Source organism: Acanthochromis polyacanthus, chromosome 6 (assembly GCF_021347895.1).
Source record: "Acanthochromis polyacanthus isolate Apoly-LR-REF ecotype Palm Island chromosome 6, KAUST_Apoly_ChrSc, whole genome shotgun sequence".
Taxonomy (NCBI): domain Eukaryota; kingdom Metazoa; phylum Chordata; class Actinopteri; family Pomacentridae; genus Acanthochromis; species Acanthochromis polyacanthus.
In genome coordinates, this window is record NC_067118.1 from 8,516,431 (window position 1) to 8,539,118 (window position 22,688).

The 22,688-nt window shown below is 39.8% G+C and overlaps 1 protein-coding gene across 1 annotated transcript in view; it reads left to right on the top strand.

The window, feature by feature from the left end:
* The window catches only part of flna (filamin A, alpha (actin binding protein 280)), a 77,411-nt gene that overhangs the window by 18,620 nt on the left and 36,103 nt on the right, over nt 1–22,688 (top strand). Inside the window, 7 exon segments of the mRNA XM_051949547.1 lie at nt 12,391–12,642; nt 16,672–16,769; nt 19,138–19,285; nt 19,381–19,499; nt 19,588–19,665; nt 21,798–21,960; nt 22,032–22,232. Coding sequence (XP_051805507.1) covers nt 12,391–12,642; nt 16,672–16,769; nt 19,138–19,285; nt 19,381–19,499; nt 19,588–19,665; nt 21,798–21,960; nt 22,032–22,232 — 1,059 coding nt within the window.

Sequence of the window (22,688 nt, forward strand, 5' to 3'; positions counted from 1 at the left end):
AGCCAGCATGTACATGGATACAGACAGATTTGCAATAAACCACTATATGATCATTAACTCTGGGATTCAGCATTAATTTACCATTTATTGATCAAATTTCCAGCTTAATCATATTATGATGATTTATTTATACTGTAGTTCAAGTGAATTTCTTGTGGAAATGAATGATTCCTTATCTGGGTGACAATGCATTTAACTATAAAAGCATAGATCTACCTACTATAGATACTTTGTGTGACATTTTTAATTTGTTTGCATACTCGCCTCCAGTCTGCTCTGTGTATTCACAGCCTGCAGTTCATCCCAGTGCAGCAGCTGCTACAATCAATATTCTGGATGAGCAATTGCAGATCTTTGTGTCAATATCTCCAATGCCTGAGTTGTTCCAAATCAACCAGAGTGCTTTCAGTTTCTTAAAATGAAAAAAGAAATGAAAACAAAATGAAATTTGTCTCATTATTCTTTTATATTGACTTTTACCATTGATGCAAGAGACAGAAATCGCCCTAGTTTTAAAGAGTTAACATAAACATGTCTTTGAAGCATATGAAGAAATGGTTCTAGTTACTATAAACATTACTATTGTTGTATTTCTATACACTGTGGAGACTGAATCAAGTGACTGAATGTAATGTGAAGAGGTTTCCCACTTAAATGCATGAAGAATCTGCTTGAACTCTGCAGCTCCCCTCACCTTGAAGTTCCTTTAACCCTTTAAGCTTCAGTGTACCGCCGGCGGTACACCTACTAATTTGCATAGGAATTTCAAGAATGTCCGACGGCCGCAAACGCGCTTATACAAACACTATACACCGATGGAAAGCTTAGATTCTCATGAATCTGCCGGTATAAACCACTTTCAGATGCGATTACCACAGCGGGTGAGAAAAACACATTTGTCCGACAAAAACAAATATTCATCCATCCGTTCTCTATACACGGCTTCAACGCACACAGCGCGACTCACATTTCCGGGTTCATTATTATACACAAAAAAAAAGATTCCACAAAAAACGGCCATAATCCAACCTTTTACATCCAGATGACACAAGCCAGGAAACTATTTTGTCCAAAACATGTCCTGAAGTCGGTATAAAATCCCTGAATCGGTCCTTTTCAAGGAAAAGCACCTCGCGATGCCCGTCCAATATTCCCCGTATTTTTCGTAATTTTTTTATTTAAAAATAGAATATTAGCGATTTTTTTTTTTTTTTTTTTTTTTTTTTTTTTTGTACTGAAAACGGCTGGAATTGACTGAAACTTAAAGGGTTAACTCAGCTTAAAGGGAAACTTCGGTTTTTTTCAACCTGGGGTCTGTTTTCATTTGTCATTTCATACATGTGAGTGATGGAGAAATGAATTTTCGACATAGCTCCGGTATTTAGCCAGGCAGGCAGCTCAGCTAGCAGCTCAGCTAGCGAAAAGTATGGGGCAACTTGTCCCCCCGCGTCAAAGTCTGCCCTAATGTGCTTTTTTTTCCCCCCACACTGACTGGCTCAGATAGTCTCAACGAGTGTCCCACAACATGCGAAAGATGAGAAGTGAGAAGGGGCACGTTAGGGCGGACTTTGACGCGGGGGGGCAAGTTGCCCCATACTTTACGCTAGCTGAGCTGCTTGCTAAGCTGCCTGCCTGGCTAAATACTGGAGCTATGTCGAAAATTTAATTTCTCCATCACTCACATGTATGAAATGACAAAGGAAAACAGACCCCAGGTTGGGAAAAAAAAAAAAAAAACGAAGTTCCCCTTTAAGAGTAGTTGTTTAGTTAGTGTAGCGATAGCCTAAACAGCGTTATCCTTTATGAATGTTTTATGTGGAGCGTTGCTGCAGCTGTCAAAATTCAAAACAATAATGGCGACACTAAAGTGAACATTGGGAGGGCATGTTGTCAATAGAAAGTGAATAATTAATACTCTCTCAGCTTGGATTCCAAGTAGAGAGACAGATGTCTGTCTTTCAGCTGCTTAGGTCAGATTGAAGTGCTTCTTCCTTTAAATACTCTATGGAAATGTGTCCTGACCTTCCGACTTACACACAAAAAAGCAAACTTGTCGAACTTGCTGCTGCCATTTTTGCATGTTGTTTTTCTCCGTCATCTCCAGTGTCCTCAGTGAAAACCAAGTGCCATCATGTTTTAACAACACTGGCATCAACTTAGTACCACTTTATTGGTTGTTTGAAATTCCCACTAAGTTCACCTTATCAACTTTGAAGTGATAAGAAGTCATTGTTGTCTTTAAAGCCCATTTCCTCGACTCCTAGGCAGCCAAAACATCGGTTAAAGTCAGTCTCATAATGTGCCCCATAGTGTGTCAGCAAATTAAGTGGACATCTCACATCTTTGAAATGTGTCTTTAATTTCCAAAAATCATTGGTTTGAGTCCTGTTCTGACAAGTCGGAAATACATCCTGAGTTATTGCTGTCTGTAGCTTCAGGAAATAGACACTGTCTGTGATTGATAGTGAAGCAAAAATAGCACAGCAGCTTATACAGACGTGAATTAATGTGTGAGACCGGTGCTTCCTCCTCCTAACTTTCTTTTTGAGTGACCAGTTTACATGGAAATACAGCAGTTATTTTTATCTTGTGTTTGGTGAGTTTGTCAGACTGTGTGGCGGTTTTTACAGTAGAAGTGATGTCTACGGTTAACGCGTAGTCTTAATGGGCTGCACAATTTCATATTTGTTCTGTTGTTTGACAAAAGAAACAGACAAAATATATGAATGAGATCAACTTTATTGGTAATTCAGATACAGTCTATGTGAGCACAGGGAGCAGGAGAGAAGCTGGCAGATGTACACTACTGTTCGGTCACTTAGAAATGTCCTTATTTTTGAAAGAAAAGCGGTTTTATTCAATGGAGATAACATTAAATCAGAAATACAGTCCAGACATTGTTAATGTGGTAACAATATAAATAATCTAATGCTACATTGTATTTGCTAATGGTGTTGAAAGGCTCACTGATGATTAGAAAACCCCTGTGCAGTTATGTTAGTACAGGAATAAAAGTGAGTTTTCCTGGAAAACATGAAATTGTCTGAGTGACTCCAAACTTTTGAATGGTAGTATAAATACTGTCTGAGTTTAGGTTACCCACTTTTGCTTTACTTTCAAGCTTATAACAAACCCAAAACACACAAAAAGTTGATTTTCACCATGTGGAACCAATAATGCGGGTTTAAGCAAAAAAGTCCATGATTGAGCAACTCCCAGACTTCTACAGCTGCAGTCGTCCTGTAATGAAAGAGCTCAGCAGAGGATCACTGGGTAATCCAACTAGCCTGTTTAGCTTCTAGCCTCCTTATGTTAGGGACGTCCTTGTGGCATCAAATTTAATCTTTAATGTTCAGAAACGAGATAAAAAATGAGAGAGTGACTGTGACGGACAGGAATGCCAGCCACAGGGTGAGATAACGGAGAGTTTAGCCACTCGGTTGGGTCAAAATGGTTCACTTCCTGCCAGCTCATTATCATTAGCGTAGCTTCCTGTCTGCACAGGCAAAAGGAAACTGGTCAAGTGGATACTGGGGATTAGCTCAGCCCCATTCAGTACAGTGGTATTCCAGCTATTGCATTACATCAGAGTTGGAAAAATGCCCCTTGCCTCTTGTTCAGACCGAACAAGCAGACATAAAGCGACATATTTTTGGGGTTATTTAACTAAATTGCATGTAAACAGCAATGACACCACATCCTGCATCTCGTAGCATTCTTTTTTCTATAAAATGTTCAAGAAAGCTGCAGTGGTTGTTGTTCAGTTACAAGATTTTACCTACAAACAGTCGGCAGGAACCATGTCTGGAGGGCTTTTCCAGACTTGAATCATATTTGCTAGGCCAAGAACTATCAATTACTTGGAAACCAGGATTGTGCTCTTATGCCTGATTGTAGCCCTTACATGTTTCCAGGAAGCTAAGAGTTGATTAAAGCAGCATGGTATGTATTAAACGTCCTCATTCATCATTTTGCCCCGTGCCCTCCTCTCACCTCCGGCATCTAAAGCCTTTTCCTTCTGCACCTATCCCCCTTCAAACCTCTCCTCAGTCAAATGCACATATCTCAGCCCATCCTCAGCGGGTGATGTTGTCAGTGTGGGCTTTAAAAATGTCCCACGCAGCACTTTTTTCACCCCTTTTTTTTTTTTTTTTTCTCTTTTCTTTCTTGGCCCTCCAAACCCCCCTTTTGCCTCCTTTCTCTTCCCCAGTCCTGTCCTCCCTCCTCCTTCCCTGTCTGTAACCAGAGCCCAGAGAATGGGAGGGCTTCCAAGATCCAGTTTGCTTCTGCCCTTTTAAGGCTAAAAAACCAGGAGGAACTTTTTTCTTTTTTTCCAACTGGAGGAAGGGAGGGAGGAAGGGAGGATGACTGGAAGGAGTAGAAAGGAAGAGGAGGAAGTGTAGTAGCTCCAGTGTGGCTTGTTGGAGGAGGGAGGGAAACAAGAGAGGGAGCTGCAGGTCAAAGATTTTCAGCTTTTGGATGCATTTGATTCCATGTCCTTTTGTTGATCTTTACTCTGTATTATATAACATAACACAAAGGCAGACTACCATATTGAAATGTGTGTTTTGTGTCCGATAAGGCCAATGTGGAATGTGTGACATTTCCTCTGTGTGCTTGAAGTTTTTTCACTGCAAAAATCTATCTTTTTAGACATGTTATTTGTGCGTGTGGACACCCTTTAACTATCACTACATCTGAGCAGTCTGCCAACCATAAATTTGTTCAGTGTGTGAGTCACATGCACCGAGGACAGAACTGGAGGAAAGCTCTGGTAGGCTATACTAAAGTAAATCCCTCACAATGGTTGCAATAAGTACAAAAATTACAGTTTAATCTAAGAATTATTTTATTGGAATTTCTTGAAAATGCCGAGATAGAAATGTGCAAACTTCAGCATATACCCTCTGAGCTCCAAAAACAGCTAACGGGTTTGAAAATTAGACCGTTTATCAAAGCCAGAGACTTTAAAAACAGACAGAATTGCCAGATTTCAACTTTCTGATGGTCCTCAACCATAACCCTAACCTGTTCTGTTGAGAAAATTAACCAAATCTAAGATTAAAATTATGATGCTTCATCAAACACACTTTGTTCTTCATGTCTTGTTTAACTCTTTGCCAAAAAAACTAGGGATGTGCGCGACTCGTCGTTTAATCGTTTAACCGGCTACTCATTTATCAAACGTTTAGTATTTTACTAGTCGGTTAAACGCTGCATTAAGCATCTTGCACCTTGTTCTTTGCGCCTCTGCATCGGCTTCTTTGTAAACAGGCTGAGCAGCCAGGGAGAGAATTGCTCCTCCTCCCCTCACCTCACACACGTAGCAGGGGGCGGTCGACCTCCGGATGACACGTTCATTTCTCCGAACCCACACCGCCTGGCCGTTCACCCCGCCCGACCGGGCGCCGCCATGCAGCTCTACACTCGGGCGTGCACCGCACGGTCGTCCCGTCTGGGCTACCTGGTTGATCCTGCCAGTAGCATATGCTTGTCTCAAAGATTAAGCCATGCAAGTCTAAGTACACACGGCCAGTACAGTGAAACAGCGAATGGCTCATTAAATCAGTTATGGTTCCTTTGATCGCTCTGTCAACGATACCCAACAGGCTTATCAAAATGTCTGATCCACTTGTGAAACTCTTCCTCATCTGTCAAGCAAACCCAGCCATCATCATCGTCATTTACAACGGGGCCGTGAACGCCACTGCAGCCTCCATCATTATTATCAGTGCATTTTCTCCCACGTCTGCTGCTATTTCCGTGTTTTTTTTTCCAACCCCCGCTATCCCCCTCATCATTAGTGGTGTTTTGATCCTGTTAAAGACCATTGTGACTGGTTTAAAGAACTACAAGCATGCCAGAGCTAATTTCGACTCCCTTCAGCAGATTAATAATGAGGTGAAGTCAGACCATTCTACACTGGGCTGCATCAGGGCTAGAGAGTGGTCTGACTATGCAAGAATAAATGTAAACTAGAGTGAAAATATCGCTCTAATTAGAGATAATCTGTCTCCTGGTGGTCCTGTAACTATTTCTATACTGTCATGTTATACAGAGGGGTCTGAACTTAGGTTGGAATTCTGTTCCTACGGCGCGAAATGACACAATTTTTGCTGTAAGTCAGAACTCGCATATGTACATAATTACCTATGTCACTCACCTATGCTAGCCCAGTGGTCTTCTGAAGCACTGCCATCAGAAGAGTCTACCTTACGCTTGGGAGCCACAATGAAGGGCAAGCAGTTTCCAAAAAAGCTGTACAAATGAAAGAAAGCGAATGTAGCACAATTCAATATGGCGTACAACTGGCGAATGTAAACAAAGCAGTCTTCCACGTATAGCGCCACGGAACGACGTATATGTCCGCTCTGCTCGCCAACTAGTTACTGCATAAAATTTGTTTTAGCGTCGCAAACGCCATACATCGGAGTGATGAAACAAAACTTTAATTAATTTATGTGAGATGGTGACATAACCACGAAACGCTGTAGGTTGAGGACGTCATAAACCAAGGACCTACTGTGTACATTACTGTTCAAAAGTTTGGGGTCACTTAGAAATATCCTTAATATTGAAAGACAAGCATTTTTTTCCATTGATGATAATAATAAATGAATCAGAAATCCAGTCCCTAGACATTGTGTTAAATGACTATTCTAGCTGGAAACACCTGATTTTTAATGGAACATCTCCATAGGGGTACAGAGGAACATTTCCAGCAACCATCACTCCTGTGTTCTAATGCTACATTGTGTTAGCTAATGGTGATGAAAGGCTCAGTGATGATTAGAAAACCCTTGTGCAGTTATGTTAGCACATGAATAAAAGTGAGTTTTCATGGAGAACATGGAATTGTCTTGGTGACCCCAAACTTTTGAACAGTAGTGTACATGACTGAATACTGTCGTCAGGGCAGAGGTAGATCTGATCCAGTCCGGCTCTGCTGCTCGTCTTTTAGCCTCATAAGATCTCAGGACTAATCGACTCCAGATGTTGCAGTACAACCTGAATATTGCACAGAGCCTTTCGCCTCTCTCCCTGCTCTCCCCCTTCCCTCCCCCCGTCGGGATGCTGGGATCGGGTCAGACTGTGGGTCAGGGGTTGCGATGATGTCATAGCGATGTCATGGGAGGGTTCGGCGGCGGGGGGTCAAGCCAAACGGATGAGTCATGGGAGTTTTGGGGGCAAAAACAGAAAAGAACATCCACCACAGACGTGCACTCGCCCCATACGGTAGCCTCCACACAAACACACACACAAACTCGCACCGCCGAGGGGGGTGAGGGGAGGGCTGTGAGTCAGCGGAGGGGAGGGGGGAGTCGGCGGCGGTCTGTGTCCGTATATGGGCTCCGTTAGGCTCGGATCGGTGTGGTCTTTCCGGGAATGTTGGCAGATTCCTTGCATGTTTAGTGGCTTTTGTGTGTGTGTCAGAGAGGCCTGAATCAAAGACTGTACACACTCACACATACACTAGTTTAGGGTCACACAGAAATGTCCTTATTTTGAAAGACAAGTAGTTTTTTCAAATTAACATTAAATGATTCTATTGTAGCTGGAAACAGCTGATTTTTAATGGAATATCTCCATAGGGGTATAGAGGAACATTTCCAGCAACCATCACTCCTGTGTTCTAATGCTACATTGTGTTAGCTAATGGTGTTGAAAGGCTCACTGATGATTAGAAAACCCTTATGCAGTTATGTTAGCACATGCATAAAAGTGTGAGTTTTCATGGAGAACATGGAATTGCCTGTGTGACCCCAAACTTTTGAACGGTAGCGTAGGTCAACTTGAACTCATTTAGAGCAACTTTGACTGATAGGGAGCAACTTTAACTCTTTTTTTTTTTTTTTTTTTTTTTTTTTTGAGCAACTTCAAATAATGTATAGTAACTTTAAGTCATTAAGAGCAACTTTAACTAATATCAACTTTAATTCATGTTCAAGAAAATTACAACTTGGGATGGCAGTTTTTCACTTTTTTGACTTTTTGTAGACAAGAGATCCCTTAAGTTTACTGAAAAACATTAAAAACGAGTGTTACATCTTCTGGTTTTGTTACCATTATGGTCTGTTTGAGTGTATTTGTGCTGTGTTGGCTGACAGGCCGCTATGTGACACACCCCGGCTGTAGCTGATCTGCATTCCTGCTGCAAGTACCGACCTGTGTGCCCCATTTAAAACCTTCCTATCGGTATGACGATTTATAACTGTTAGTTTTATCTCTGTCCTTGGGCAACATTTCTCTGTTCTCTCTCCTCTGCTGTCTCTTGGTACAAAACTACATCTTTCTTCTTCTTGTTTTCAACAATTCCTGCATGAACTGAGTTGCCACTTGGTTTCTATGACGACGACCCCAGCTTGAGTTATCGCCCTGTTTTTGTTGGAATTCAGACGGGACATATATCCAACACGTAGCTCTGCATGTAGGCCAATAACGCCTCTAATTTAAAGCCATCTGATATGTTTTTGCGTGCACTGGATTTGCTTTTTTTCTAACAGTATTTGTTTCCACTCTGGTTTGCTGCTCGGCTCCTCATCTTAATCCTCCTCCCCTTTTTTCTGGTTTGGACCCCCATTCATCTCGGCCCTGTCCTCGTACTCTTGGCCAAACAGCTCTCAGACCCTCCTCCAATAGGCCTTAAATATTCTTTTCAGTAGCCCCAGTCCCCCAACTGCAGCCCCAGCACTCTTATGTAAAAACATCTACTGGGGGAAAAAATAGGATAATTCCAAGCCTTATTGTTGCTGAGGTTGAGCTGCTGTTGCTGGAAATAATTCCAGTCTAGACAAAAGTAGCCAAAAAACTAAGTTGATGACGACGTAGAATCAAAATAAACCAAAGCTTTCCTGTCTGAATGATATATTATGTTATTTCTCTGCCTTCTGAAGCTCCGATTAGACTGTTGAAAAGTCTGACATGCATATCTGCCATAAAATGTCGCTTTCTAGACTCACTCAACCCACAGAGGCCTCATGATACACCCTTGATAGCCATCAGCACAGAGCCTCACATCCTGACGTGGACCAGACCTTCATCCCCATTTTGCCTTCTTAACTATGTTCTGATCACATCACTGGGAGGCACCGCTCCACCCTTTCCACAAGACTGGACGTGAGCAATCATCTTCCCGATCGACTGCCTCTTGTGCAACGTTTGTGCGCACGCCGTCATATTTAGGAGGGGTGGTGTGCTTCCTCATGCTCGGACTAGCTGCTGGTTGCATCACTTTCTCTTCTGCTTGCAGCGGTGCTCGTGGTTCAGACTTGAAAGCCTCAAATGTAGTTTAGAAGAAGCAAAACATGGGACAGCTTGTGCATTCTGTCACAGTGTGATTGGTGTGTCAGTGAGTGAGTTGAACTCTCTGAACCTTCAGAACCGGCAGATGGGTTTGAACGGCATATTGAAATTAGACCATTTACCAGATCCAGAAAGTGTAAAACCAAAGAAAATTGTGAGATCTTTAACTTTGTGACGACTCTTTTGGTACAATATTTTTATTAACTTTTTAGTTTTCAACAAAGAAACACACAAACATTACATTACAACATACAACCAAAAAACGAGTGAACTTTGGCCACAACAAAAATATCTTCACCTAGATACCTCATACATGTCACACCATTGCATTCTGTTTTCCAAAATATAATCTTGAATGTCACTAGCAATGTTATACATCTTAAATATGTACATGTACTGGTTACACTCAGTTCAATACCTCAGTAGCTGCCTGCAACAAGATCATACCAAGGGGACGTCTACTTGGAGCAAAAATGAGAACCTAAGGATTCATAAACAATCCAAAACGAATAAATAAAAACTAGATTGGTTAAATAAAAAATAAATAAATAAACCAACTAAAATAAATTTGAAATAAATAATAAAAATAAAAGTCAATTAGAGAAATTAAAAACAGGAAAAAAGTGGGAACTTCCAACTCCTCAGAGAATCATAACCCAGGACGGACATTTTGCCCCTCTTGGGGGTTGCAATCAATAGTTCCCTTTTAAGATGACCTTTGTAAGTCTTTTATTTTATTATTAAATTGTGACGACTTTTTAATTACTCGTCCATGATGTGGTGTTTGGTCAGGGAACCTAACCATTTGTACACTTTAAAATAGTAATATTTCCCCAAAAACTGACGAAAATATTCACCAAAAATCAACTGTTTGCTCTGACCAGATTCTGTGGAAAAAAAAAAAAGAATAAATAAAAATTGCTCCTCACAGTAACCAGAAAGCCTTTATTGATTCAGCTATAACCAACTGTCCTGTCACAAAAATTCATGGACTTTTTCAGCTGAACTGCAGGCAGCATAAAACATGTATAGTATGTAGATATACTCTTTCTTTGTACTATTGATATCAAAACAAACATTGAAAATAAAACTAGAATCAACATGGTTAATATTCTACCAAGTCCCCACAGGTGTTACCAATACTGAGAAAAATATTTTAGTACTTCCATTTTTAATTAATTGCCATGCTTATCTCCTTAACTCTGTTTTAACACTGCCTGCAGTTCAGCTGGAAAGTCTCTGAACTTTAGTCATGTGACATTTTTTTCTTTGCATAATCCAATTAGAGCAAAAAATATATTTTTAAACAAATTTTAGAATAATTTTAATGAAATGTCACAATTTTAAGCTAAGATTTGGCTATTTTTTCCAACAAAACCATGTGTTACAGATGAGTAGTTTAGGGAAGGTCCGAAATAGAAAAAACCCCAACATTTTTCGGTTTAAAGTTTCTTTAAGTGAGTTTGGGGTTAAGAGGATGAACAAAGCCAAATAAAGTCAATTGAATAAAACACAATAAAATTAGAGGAAATGTAGTAAGATCCAGATAGAGGAAAAGTAGTAACTAATGAAATAAAAGCTCAGGAAAATGTAAATCAAGTTTTAATTTTGATTTGAAAATGGCTATAATCTCTCAGGGCACTCCCAGATTTTGCCTTTTGTAAGAAATTAAAATTAGTTTACACAGGGAGAGTGTTTTATAAATAAGGGTTTCACAGATTTTTTTTTTTTTTAATTCTCATGTTGTGAATGGTTTGACCTTGAGGAGAAACGTACAGGTTGAAATGAAACCCAGGACCACTGAAGCCGTTTAACACGTCTGTCTGTGCTGTAATGTGGTCTAAAGCCAGATGTAAATCTGAGCAAAATGCCAAAAAAACTACCACAAAGTCAACAAACTGAGTTGTCTCTCCTCAGACCAGATCGTAGTGGATGATTTCTCAGTATGTGTCCCACTCCTTCTTTAAACAATAAACTGAGCCATACATTAGATCGCAGAGGCGCTCCTGAGGGAAATGTGGAATTTGTAGCACAGATCATTAAACATCTTCAGTTCTAACCAAAGATCAAACAAAAGCTGCAGAGCTTCCTCCACTCAACTCTTCTGCTCGCTTTAAATAAAGTAAATTAAAGGAGGGCTGTGTCTTAAAATCATCTCTGGAAATTGTTAAAATATATGTCAGATAAATCAGCCCCTAATGTTTTCACTAGTGGTGGGATGCGATTAAAAAAAAAATCTAATTAATTAGAGACTTTTTAATGAATTAATCGCAATTAATCACATTTTTGTCAAATAGCAATATTTGACACAGTAAGCAAAGTTTTTTTTTAAATTTCTAAATAAATTCAGGTTGCCGACTGAATGGATGAATATGTGAACTCGCACAACAAAAATGTTTGTTTCATTTATATTTATCTGCATTTTTCGTCTTTCTACTACATTCACAGATTACTGCAAACTCAAAGTGCAATTATAGCAGTTATGTTTAAGATTTTTTTCTAAACTCAAGCACTGTCAATATCTTGAAAAGTGGTCTGTGATGGGATGGCTACACTGTTTACCAGGACTGTCGTAGCTAACGTTAGCGCAGGTGCTAACAGCAAGCTGTGTTGCATTGAAGTGATCAGAAAATTGTTTGTTGCACAATTTACACACAACCACGCTTTTATCCAGGCTGCCATCGGGAAGATTTTTTTTTTTTTTTTTACAGAAAACTTTCCGCCAAACAAGCGCAATGTGGTCTCATCTTCCATCACTAGTCAACAAACTTTCTTGTGTGCTGACATCGGTCCTGTGTATCTTCTTCACGGCTGGAAAACAGACTTTAGGTTCGTTACTGCCACCTACTGGGCTGGAGTGTTGATCAATGTTATTGGTGTGCCAGAAAAGAAAGGTGCAAGTAAATGCGTTATTTTTGAAAGCATTATTTTTTCTGTGACTAATTAATCGAAATTAATGTTTTAAAGTCCCAGCCCTAGTTTCCACAGAACTAAAATAATGAGATTTTCTTCTGTTTGTCTTTTTAAGGTGGTGACCTTTTGATTTCCTACAAATTTTAACCTGAGTCTAAACCTGTCCCCCTGCAGACTCTAAAGCCATTGTGGATGGGAACCTGAAGCTGATTCTGGGTCTGATCTGGACCCTGATCCTGCACTACTCCATCTCCATGCCCATGTGGGACGAGGAGGAGGAGACGGACGACGGCAAGCAGAAGACGCCCAAGCAGAGGCTGCTGGGATGGATCCAGAACAAACTGCCCGAGCTTCCCATCACGAACTTCCACCGGGACTGGCAGAGCGGCCGGGCCCTGGGTGCCCTGGTCGACAGCTGTGCTCCAGGTGAGGGGAAGTTTCTGGGAGCGTCTTTATGGTCCTGGGTGGGGAACGTGTTTGGTGTCTTTCAGAAGGACTAGAATATGTGCTTGTGTGTGATGTGTGTTTTTCCCAGAGCCAGAGATTCAAATTAACACCAGGCAAGTACAAACACTTGGCTCTGCAGGATAAAGACTGCTTTTTGATCTCTCACCAGTAATTCTTGATTTAAGCTGTTGTTCCAAACGGCCACACTAGAAGTTCAAGCTAAACACTGCTCCTCTTAGAGAGAGGGAAAAAGTTACAGTGCCATTCAAAAGTTTCTGGTCGCCCAGACAATTCCATGTTCTCCATGAAAACTCACGCTTTTATCCATGTGCTAACATAACTGTACACGGGTTTTCTAATCATCAAGTAGCCTTTCAACACCATTAGCTAACACAATGTAGCATTAGAACACAGGAGTGATGGTTGCTGGAAATGTTCCTCTGTACCCCTATGGAGATATTCCATTAAAATCAGCCGTTTCCAGCTAGAATAGTCATTTACCACATTAACAATGTCTAGACTGGATTTCTGATTCATTTAATGTTATCTTCATTGGAAAAAAACTGTTTTTCTTTCAAAAATAAGGACATTTTTGTATGACTCCAAACTTCTGAACAGTAGTGTATACAGTTTAAAAATGGGGTTTCAGAAAATTCCTCCTAGGTAGACTTTGATGCTGTTTTCTTTTTTGCGCACATAAAAAAATTATTTATTGAGAACTCGAGAGCAGCTGAGTCTACATTTATCCATCAGAAAAGTGTGCAGGTTTTAAGTTCTGACAAACACAACACTAAACAGTAGCAAGACTAACTTGGTAAGGCTGCAACCTCATGTTAGTATTTGTTTTGTCTGTGAAGAGATGCAGCAGAACCACAATGGGAACATTTCAGACTGTGAGCATTACAACGGCAAAGTGTTAATACAAAATTAGCAACTGAAACTCTGTGCAAAGATCAGGAGGTCTGTGTTTGATCTACTCAGATAAATTTGAGGTTCTATTTCAGTGTAGAACGACGAGGATCAACACGCCAACTGATATTACTATCAATAAAACCCTGTTTTTGACTTTGCTAGCGCGTGTTGTAGCATTAAAGCTGTCTGCACACACCTACAACTGCCAGTAATGACTATTTTTCTATTGATTGTTCTATCAACTATTTCCAGTTTATTCGTTGATGAATTTGAACAATTAATTCTCCTCCAAAAAAACAAAATGGTCATTTTAAGTGAACTGTCAACAGTATGAGACGTAAACAAATGTTTATATTTAAGTTCTAATATGCAGTACTGCTGGATTAAACTGAATGAAAATAGGCCTATTTGTGTCAGTAGTGAAACTCCAAAAGAAGTTCAAGTTTCTTTTAAACCCCTTACCAAAACAACAAACTTAGGTCTTTACCTTAAACAAAATGTAACATGGACACGGTGGCTATTTTACGAGCACAGAGCAGCTAAATCGTCTTCAATAATAGGTGATAAACTATCAAAGGCTTGATTGGCTCAGCTTACACATCAATGGTACCATTTTTATTCCATGTTTTATGTGTTGTTTGCTAACCCTACTCTAATCACAGTAACAGGGTTGCTAATCCATGCTAATGCTAGCTTTTTCTCAGCAGTAGAAGCTAGATGTTTAGCTAGCTGTTACTGCTGACCAAGAGGACAAACTGACTGATGGAAAACGGGAAAAAGAATTAGTCTGATCCTGATAATATGAGGTAGAATGAGACATTCAATCAAGGCTGACAATGTTATGAAAAATAGTAGAGAGGACATAGCTTTGCTCTGCCCATTCAATAGGAAAACTCTTTGATGATGCTAATTCCAGCATTTCATGTAATTCACTGTTTTCTTCTTCTAGCAGCTAAAAAGGTTTTGCTAACAGGGTTGTTGTGGGACATATTCCATGCATAATAATTATTATTTAAAATATTATGTTGATTAAAAAAATGTTCCCACAATTACAAGAGAGATTAAGGAAAAATAATACCAAAAAAAGGCAGATTTGAATTTCATTATAACTGTTTTATTTGAGATTCTATTTGCTCATCAGGAGGATGGGACAAGAGAACATTTTTAGGGGGAACTCCAGATTTATTAGGTATTTTAAAAAATATTTTCAAACATTCTTTTCTCTTATTTTTTTAGATTTGGTCTCAGGACAAGTAAAATTACACAACAATTGCATGTTTTAATGTTTTGTTCATAGATTATTTGAAATTTGATGTAAAATGTCCTCCAGTTCTAGAATGACTGATACTGAAGAAAAATGTTTTGTTGTAATAAATTGCAATAAATAATTAACATGCACGGTTAAAAATGTCAATCCTGATGCATTTTAATTTGATATGCTGAAACTAATCATGACAGCTCTGTACACGGCAGATCTGGGGTCAGTTGAGTGTATAATTCTCACCCGAGTGAGTAAAAACTGATTCCAGGGGTGAGGAAAGGGACTACTGAGCCTTCCAATTATGGTCCGGTCAAATCAGGAAAGTTTGCAGATGGGAGGAGCCGGGTGGGAGACGAGGAGTCAACAGGGAGGAGGAGGAGGAGGGATGTAGGTGAAGGAATTGAGGAGGTTTCTGTTTACATGCTCAGGATGTTTGGCATACCTGTGGATCACCAGCAGCCTCGAGCTGCAGATAACAAAAGCTCTGCGTTTCCCTCCAGCCAACACATTTCCAACACTGTCCAAAAATAACACTTTATAAACAAGAAAATAAACGCTGACACAGACAAACTGCCAGGATACGCTTCGTACCGATTTCGCTCATCTTTCAGATAATTTCAAGGGCAGACATCCTGAGGAGCCACATGGACGACCCTATGCCTAATTATTGCTGCAGATTCACCTTGGAATAAAGATTAGACGTGTTTTTCATTCTCTCTTTATCTTCCAGGTGCCGTCAAGGCTGGAACACGTTGGTCATAATTAAGAAAACACAAGAAGCTCTCAGTTTCTTTGCAGAACGAGGTTCACGTCGACTTAAATGTCCATAAATCTAAAAAATACCATTTTACTGTATCAGGCTGAAAGCACTTTAAAAAGGAGAATCTCCTTTCTTCTGCTGCACAGTAATCCCTAAACGTTTTCAGGACGATCAACGCTTTGAACCCCAAGCAGCTTCTGTGCATCTTGTTTGCAACTGTGGGCTCCTTTTTCACTGCAATATAAAGTCCTGCACCTCTATGGAAAAAGCACAGCCATGATGAAATAGAGAGAACTCAGAAACGTCTTCTCTGCAGTTGACACACGCATAATACCATAAATCATAAAGGACTAAAATAAAAACAAGTAGATTTTTATCGATTATTCATTTGCCAGAAAAGGAAAACACCGGGTGCCCACAGGTTTTATTAATACTGGAAAACAATCCCACATACTACAGCAATTTTCCTCCAAACATTTTAAAGGTATTTCTGTACTTGTCTTATGTCTACTCTGTATTGACACAAAATGCAGTTGAGCTGGAAAGTCCCTGAATATTTGTCATTTCGCTGTTTGTCACAACTGAGTCACTAATGGCTTCTCAGTTTCACAGAGGAGAGCAGAATAAATTTAGTTTTTGCATATTTTTATTGGAGCAAATTGTTTGTTTTTAGCATTTTTTTTTAAAAAGAGGCTTATAGAAAAAAATAATTTTGATTAAATATTATGGTTATAAGTTTAAGTTTTTCCAGATGTGACCCAAAACCACTCATGATTAGTTCAAGGACTGTTGAAAATCCAATAATTTAATCCTGTTTTTAGTTTTTTATATCTAATAAATGATTTAATTTGGCAATTCTTATTTAAAAACCTTTCAAACCTCTTAGGATTATTTCTCTGTATATGTCTCTAATAACAAAAACACCTTTTATTACATTTTAAATTCACAGAATAAAGCTGTCTGCATAGTAATTACATTAAAATCTTGTTATTTTGTCATGATATAATGATGATGGTGAGTTACTGCCCTACTAATTCCTGCCATAAACCCAGCTAACCTCTTCTCTTTGGTGCAGGTTTGTGTCCTGACTGGGATCAGTGGGATCAGACCAAACCAGTGGACAACGCCCGCGAGGCCATGCAGCAAGCCGACGACTGGCTGGGTATCCCACAGGTAAAACAAATGTTACACTTGCATCACACCAGTAAGGAAAAAAGTACAAATCATACATTCTTTCTCAAATTAATTTGAATTTATAAGAAGAACTTCATCTTGTACTACATATAGCCTCCAGAACTGACAACTGAACCAGAACCTGCAATTTTTCTAACAACCAGCAGGGGGCGACTCCTCTAATTGCAGAAAGGAGTCAAAATGTATAGAAGTCTGATAAAATGACCCTACTTCTTAGTTGATTTTTTTTTTTTTTTTTACGTCGGTAAATGTTTTCCTAATGAGTTTATGGTCTTTATTGCTTGCCCCATTTATAGTTAAATAGACGTTAAAGTAGAGCATGACTGTCAAACATACACAAGTTCCTGCTTCTGATAAATAGATTTTCTTTGAAAGTTCACAACATTAATCAAAATTAAATTAAAATGTGATGCTGTTTTCACATGTGTGCAATAACATGTTGGATGCTGGTTAGCTTAGCCTAGCATAAAAACAAGAGAAATGGGGAAAAGTGCTAGCTAAGTCCAAAGCTTTAAATAAAATCCACCCATCCATACCTCAGGCAAGGGGTGGCTAAAGCAGGGGTGTCAAACATACGGCCTGTGGGTCAAAAACAGGCGACTAGGGGGTCCAATCCAGCCCATGGGACAACTTTTGCAAAAGTAGCTGCTTTATATTAATTTTGTCCACTGTACTGCAACAAAGTTTGTCTTTTTTTCCCATATATAAATTTAGTATATTTACAAGGCAGGGGGACAAGTGAACCTTCTTTTTTTGTAGTTCCCATTGTATGGTGTGGTGGTCACAGTTGCTACGCAGATGTGTAAATTAATGCAAATTTAGATTCATTTCTAGATCTTCGCAAGTTGTTTTTTGATCATAAAATAAAATATATCATTCAGTTTCAGGTACACGAGACTAAATGTTTTGTGTCTTTGCAGACACTCTAATCTGTGAGTTGTAATGTGTAAATGATAAACTGAGGCATAATACTGTTAAAACTGCACTTATTTTTCTTAAAAAATATCAAGTTGTTCATTAAATGTAACATTTTCATGTTGTACTTTTTGTACTGAAACAAAGGGAACCATTTAGAGTTGTTGTTATTTATGGCTTATTATGCTCTGATTTTACTGGTCTCTTGAGATCAAATTTGGCTGAATGTGGCCCCTGAACTAAAACGGGTCTGACACCAATGAAGTGGAGTACACCTCCACATAAGCCCACTCGGCCACTACTGCTTAATCTTTTCCCCCTCTGCAAATAATTCCTGCAGGTGGACATCCTTAGCTTTCGAAAAATATTATTCCAACATGTGGAAATAGTCTGCCTATTGATTACTACATATTTGATGCTCGAGGCAGGGTTTTCATTTGTATTCATGGAATTTGTTAGAAATGTAGAGAAATAAAGAAAACTTTTCCATTAACACCAGCTTTGACACTCGAGGCGGTTGTTTTCATTAATAATCCATCAGTCATTTGCTTCGAAAATGGTTGTTCAACTCAAAGCACCCCAAAATAGAACATTTGCAGTGTAAAATAAGCCCAGAAGATGTTTTATTTTTACATTTTTAAATGTATTTATTGATCATATAAGGAGAAATAGTCTTTTTTTTTTTTTTTTTTTTTGCATGTTGACATGTTGAAGCCTGGAGCACAACGGGTTAAAGGTTGAAGGACCCAACACTGGCAGCTGGCCGACCTTCTGATCAGTAGCCCAGAGCCTTAACCACTGCATTTTTTAGTTAAATAATGACCTGAATATCAAAATTGCTAGTTATATTGTGGGGCTGAGTCCTTGAGAGAATCCTAACTCCCACATTTTCTGCTCTTTAATGTTTATTCAGAATGAAAAGTTCAGCCTCTAATGGGGAAATTTTGATCTGAAATCACCAGATACAGTTTTGCTTTTACTGTGTGTTGTGTTGTGTGGCTCTGCTGCCTGTCTGACAGTGTTGTGTTGGCACGGTTGGTACAACATAGCGTGCTGGCAGTTGTTCTCTGTGGTCGCTGCTGTTTCCGCCTTTAGGGCTGCTTCTGCTAAGAAACAGCCTTTGTCCGTCCCCCTGCTGTCTCTGTGGGTTTGTAAAATCAAACTGCGGGCATGTCTGTATGAGTGGCTGCCAGACGGTTTGCACAACAGTCTGTCTCAGGTACTTTCTAAACTGAGGTGGAGGTTGGTGTGTGGTTTGGATCTCCAAATCACAACATGACTCAGTTGATTATTGTAGGTAATGGTCTCCACGGCAACTAATCAAGCCCTGCTCCAGGCTGCACAGCTGTAGTCTCTCTTCTCTGTTAGTGGCAAATATGCTAAATAGGGAAATAAAACTGTTTCAGAAAACATTTTTCTGCTTGTCTCCCAGGTGATAACCCCCGAAGAGATCGTTGACCCCAACGTGGACGAGCATTCAGTCATGACCTACCTGTCCCAGTTCCCCAAGGCCAAACTGAAGCCCGGCGCTCCTCTCCGACCCAAACTCAACCCCAAGAAGGCCCGAGCCTACGGACCAGGTACAAACACACCTCTGCAGCTACGCTTCAACATGTTTCCAGACCCAGAAACTGTAATTCATTTTCGTGCCCTGTTCTGACTCTGCTCCCTGAAGGTGTTGAGCCTGTCGGTAATGTTGTGATGAAGAAGGCTGTGTTCACTGTGGAGACCATCAGTGCAGGAATGGGAGAGGTTCTGGTTTACGTGGAGGATCCTGCTGGACACAGGGAGGAGGTTTGCCGACTTTTGAACTGTTTAGTTTTTCTGAGTTACTGTGTTGTAACGTTCATTGTTTTGTTAACTTTTTCCAAATTTCTTCCAGGCTAAAGTGACGGCCAACAACGACAAGAACCGCACCTACTCTGTCTTCTACGTCCCTAAAGTTACAGGCATGCACAAGGTAAGCTAAGGACCCGGTGAGTGCAAAAGATATGAAGGGGCCATGCAGAATTATGCTTCAAGTTTGTGATAAACACTTACATCTATCTGAATACAATTTTAAGATATTTGAGAATTCCCATTTTGGTAACTGGAGGTAGAAGTTACTTTGCAGATTATTTTCTAAAATATAAACCACTTGATACACTCTATAGCCAAAAAGAACTGATTTTCTAAAGTTGTATTTTCCTCGACTTTTCTTCTGAAAACATCTTTTTAAGTGTTTTAACGGTATTTCAACCTGTTTTCTGCTTAAATGTTTAGTTATTTAACCCCCTGAACGAAGGTAGCATTTTTGTTGAGCTTAATTCAAATTTAGTAGTTTCAGCTGATTATTTTTTAAAACATATTCAAATGTCACTGACTCATTGGTTCAAGGCTGTTTTCCTAATTGCATAAGTAAAAATGACATTTTTTAAAGCTCCCTAGCCTCATGACGAGGACAAGAAGACTTTTAAAATCCTTCTGATCCATAGAGCCCAAAGCGACCCAGTTTGGTTTGCAGCTGTGGAGCTACTAGTTTAATTTTAGGATGTTTTTTCAGGTGGAAATTCACTAAACCTGCTAAAGAGCTAAAAGAATCTGAATACTTGTTCCATCCCATCTGGATGTCATGGAGATCCAGAGTCAGGGAGTAAAAGGGGGAAAAAATGAATCTAAAAAAATATATTGCATTTTGTGAATGTCTTAAGAAATAGATTTATTCTTTGGTGTGATGTCATCTGTGATCCTTTAATTCCCAAATATTTTGGTTTTTAATTTCTAACTTTTAGCCCTCCATCTGATTCTTTATTTTTTTTTAAGCTGCCTAGTTTGATTTGTGTGCTAATCTAGCTAGTTATTAATTTAACATATTATCGTTTTTACCATTTATTTTAATTGACTGCTCGGCCTCGTCTCCTTATGTCTTGCTTCGTTGTCTGTGTTGCACATTTTAACGGTCAAAGCACTTTGTGATCGCTGTTCTTAAGGGTATTATATAATTTAAGTTATTTTTATTAATAGTAATGCTACAATACAAATCCAGTCTCTCAATTATATCTTACACTTAAATATTCTTTCACTGTGTTGTTCTTTCCATTATTTCCTGGTGTTTGACTATAGAAGGAGGAACATTTGTCATCTTAGACCTAATTTCAAGTTCAACTTAAAGCAGCTTAAAGTCTTTCTCTAGTTGTTGATTTAACTTCTAAAAATTCTTCTCTGCACATCAAAATTACACATTTAGGTGCTGTTTCCTAAAAAAGTAATCGCTTGTAATGTAACTCCACACCATTGCTTCTTTAATAATGTGCAGATTTATAAATTACCTGCTGCTCTCTCCACCTATATTGCCACCATTTACTGCAGCTCCAGCACACCAGCTCACCTACATCTCTGCTCAAACCCTGTAGAGCTACTCTGTGTTACACAATGGAGAGTTACAATATTAGGGAAATTTGGTCACGGATGTTCAAACTGATTCCAAAGAAGAGTAAAGTTACAGAAAGTCCCACCCTGCAAGATGACAGCATCAGTTCCTCAGAAGTGTTGCGTCTGAAACCCGAGAAGGCGAAATCTGTGTTTTTGAGGCGGTGATCTTTACATAGCTGCTCAAACGTGATTACTTGAATGACATGATGTGTCTTCGGACGTATAAAAACACTCTCCATGGACGTATTAATAAGGTGACAAAGTTGCTTTTCACCAAAAAAGGGCAAACATTAACTGACATCATGATGAAGTAGGAAAGGTCTTATTTTGAGAAGGTGTTTGTGGATAAATAATGAGATAGTAGAGTTATTTTTAATAAATGACTGCAGGGGGATGTCAAATACTTCTTAAGATCTTTTTACCACGAGGATGGAAACGTCTACTGCAGCACAAACCACTGCCTTAAAGGTCTTGCTTTTAGCTCAAGACATTATGTTTTGTAAACTAACACAATGCCTGCAACGAGAGAAGATATTTGCTAATTTGTGACTGTGAATGTAATACTGTTTAAGAACTTTCAAGAAGCTAAATTTGATGCATTTTGAAGATGTGCAGATGCCTTTTAGGGGTAACCAGAGGGCTCCAGCCGCCGTTTTTCACTCTGTCCTTTCTGTTTTCTAGGTGACGGTGCTGTTTGCAGGCCAGCACATCTCTAAGAGCCCCTTCGAGGTGGAGATTGGCATGGCTCAGGGAGACTCCAGCAAGGCTACGGCCCAGGGACCAGGCCTGGAGCCGTCTGGAAACATCGCCAACAAATCCACCTACTTCGACGTCTACACGGCAGGTAATGTGTCGTCGACGTGGGCGAGCTTTGATGTGTTTTGTCGGCCGGTTTTAATGATTTGTTTGTCTCAGGTGCCGGCGTTGGCGAGGTGGAGGTGGTGATCATGGACCCAAGCGGCAAGAAGAACACAGTGCCGTGCACCATCGAGGATAAAGGCAACAGCAGCCACCGGTGCACCTACAAACCCACGCAGGAGGGTCAGCACATCGTCTACGTCACCTTCGCTGGTGGTCAGATCAGCAAGAGTCCCTTCACGGTCAACGTGGGAGAAGGTAGGAGCTACAGAGTCAATCACCTACTACACCCTCACTGGAAAATTAAATTCATGAAAGTCCAAAATGGCCACATTGACAACAGCATATATAAATATTCGCTAAATCTGCCGTTTTATTTCCTCACTTGTGTCTAATTGTGAGCTGTCTTTTCCTGCTGCTGCTCTCCTCCCTTTCTTCTCTTCGATAGAGGCCTGGTGGTATCTGTCCTCTCTCTGAAGTTGCCTCTTCCTTCTGCTGTCATTTCCTGTTTCCTGGGATCTCTCTTGGGTACTCGCTTTGTGTTTGTGTTAACAACTGCATGTGTGAGTGGTTGAGGGTTGTGCAGACCTGAATCTGTAAATCAGAAGCTCCTAGAACGGAGGCTAATTGCTCTTTCAGTAGGTCAGGAGAGAGAAAAGTCAAATAACGCCGCCAACAGTCCACATCGCAACACTAAGCCAAACAAACAAAGCA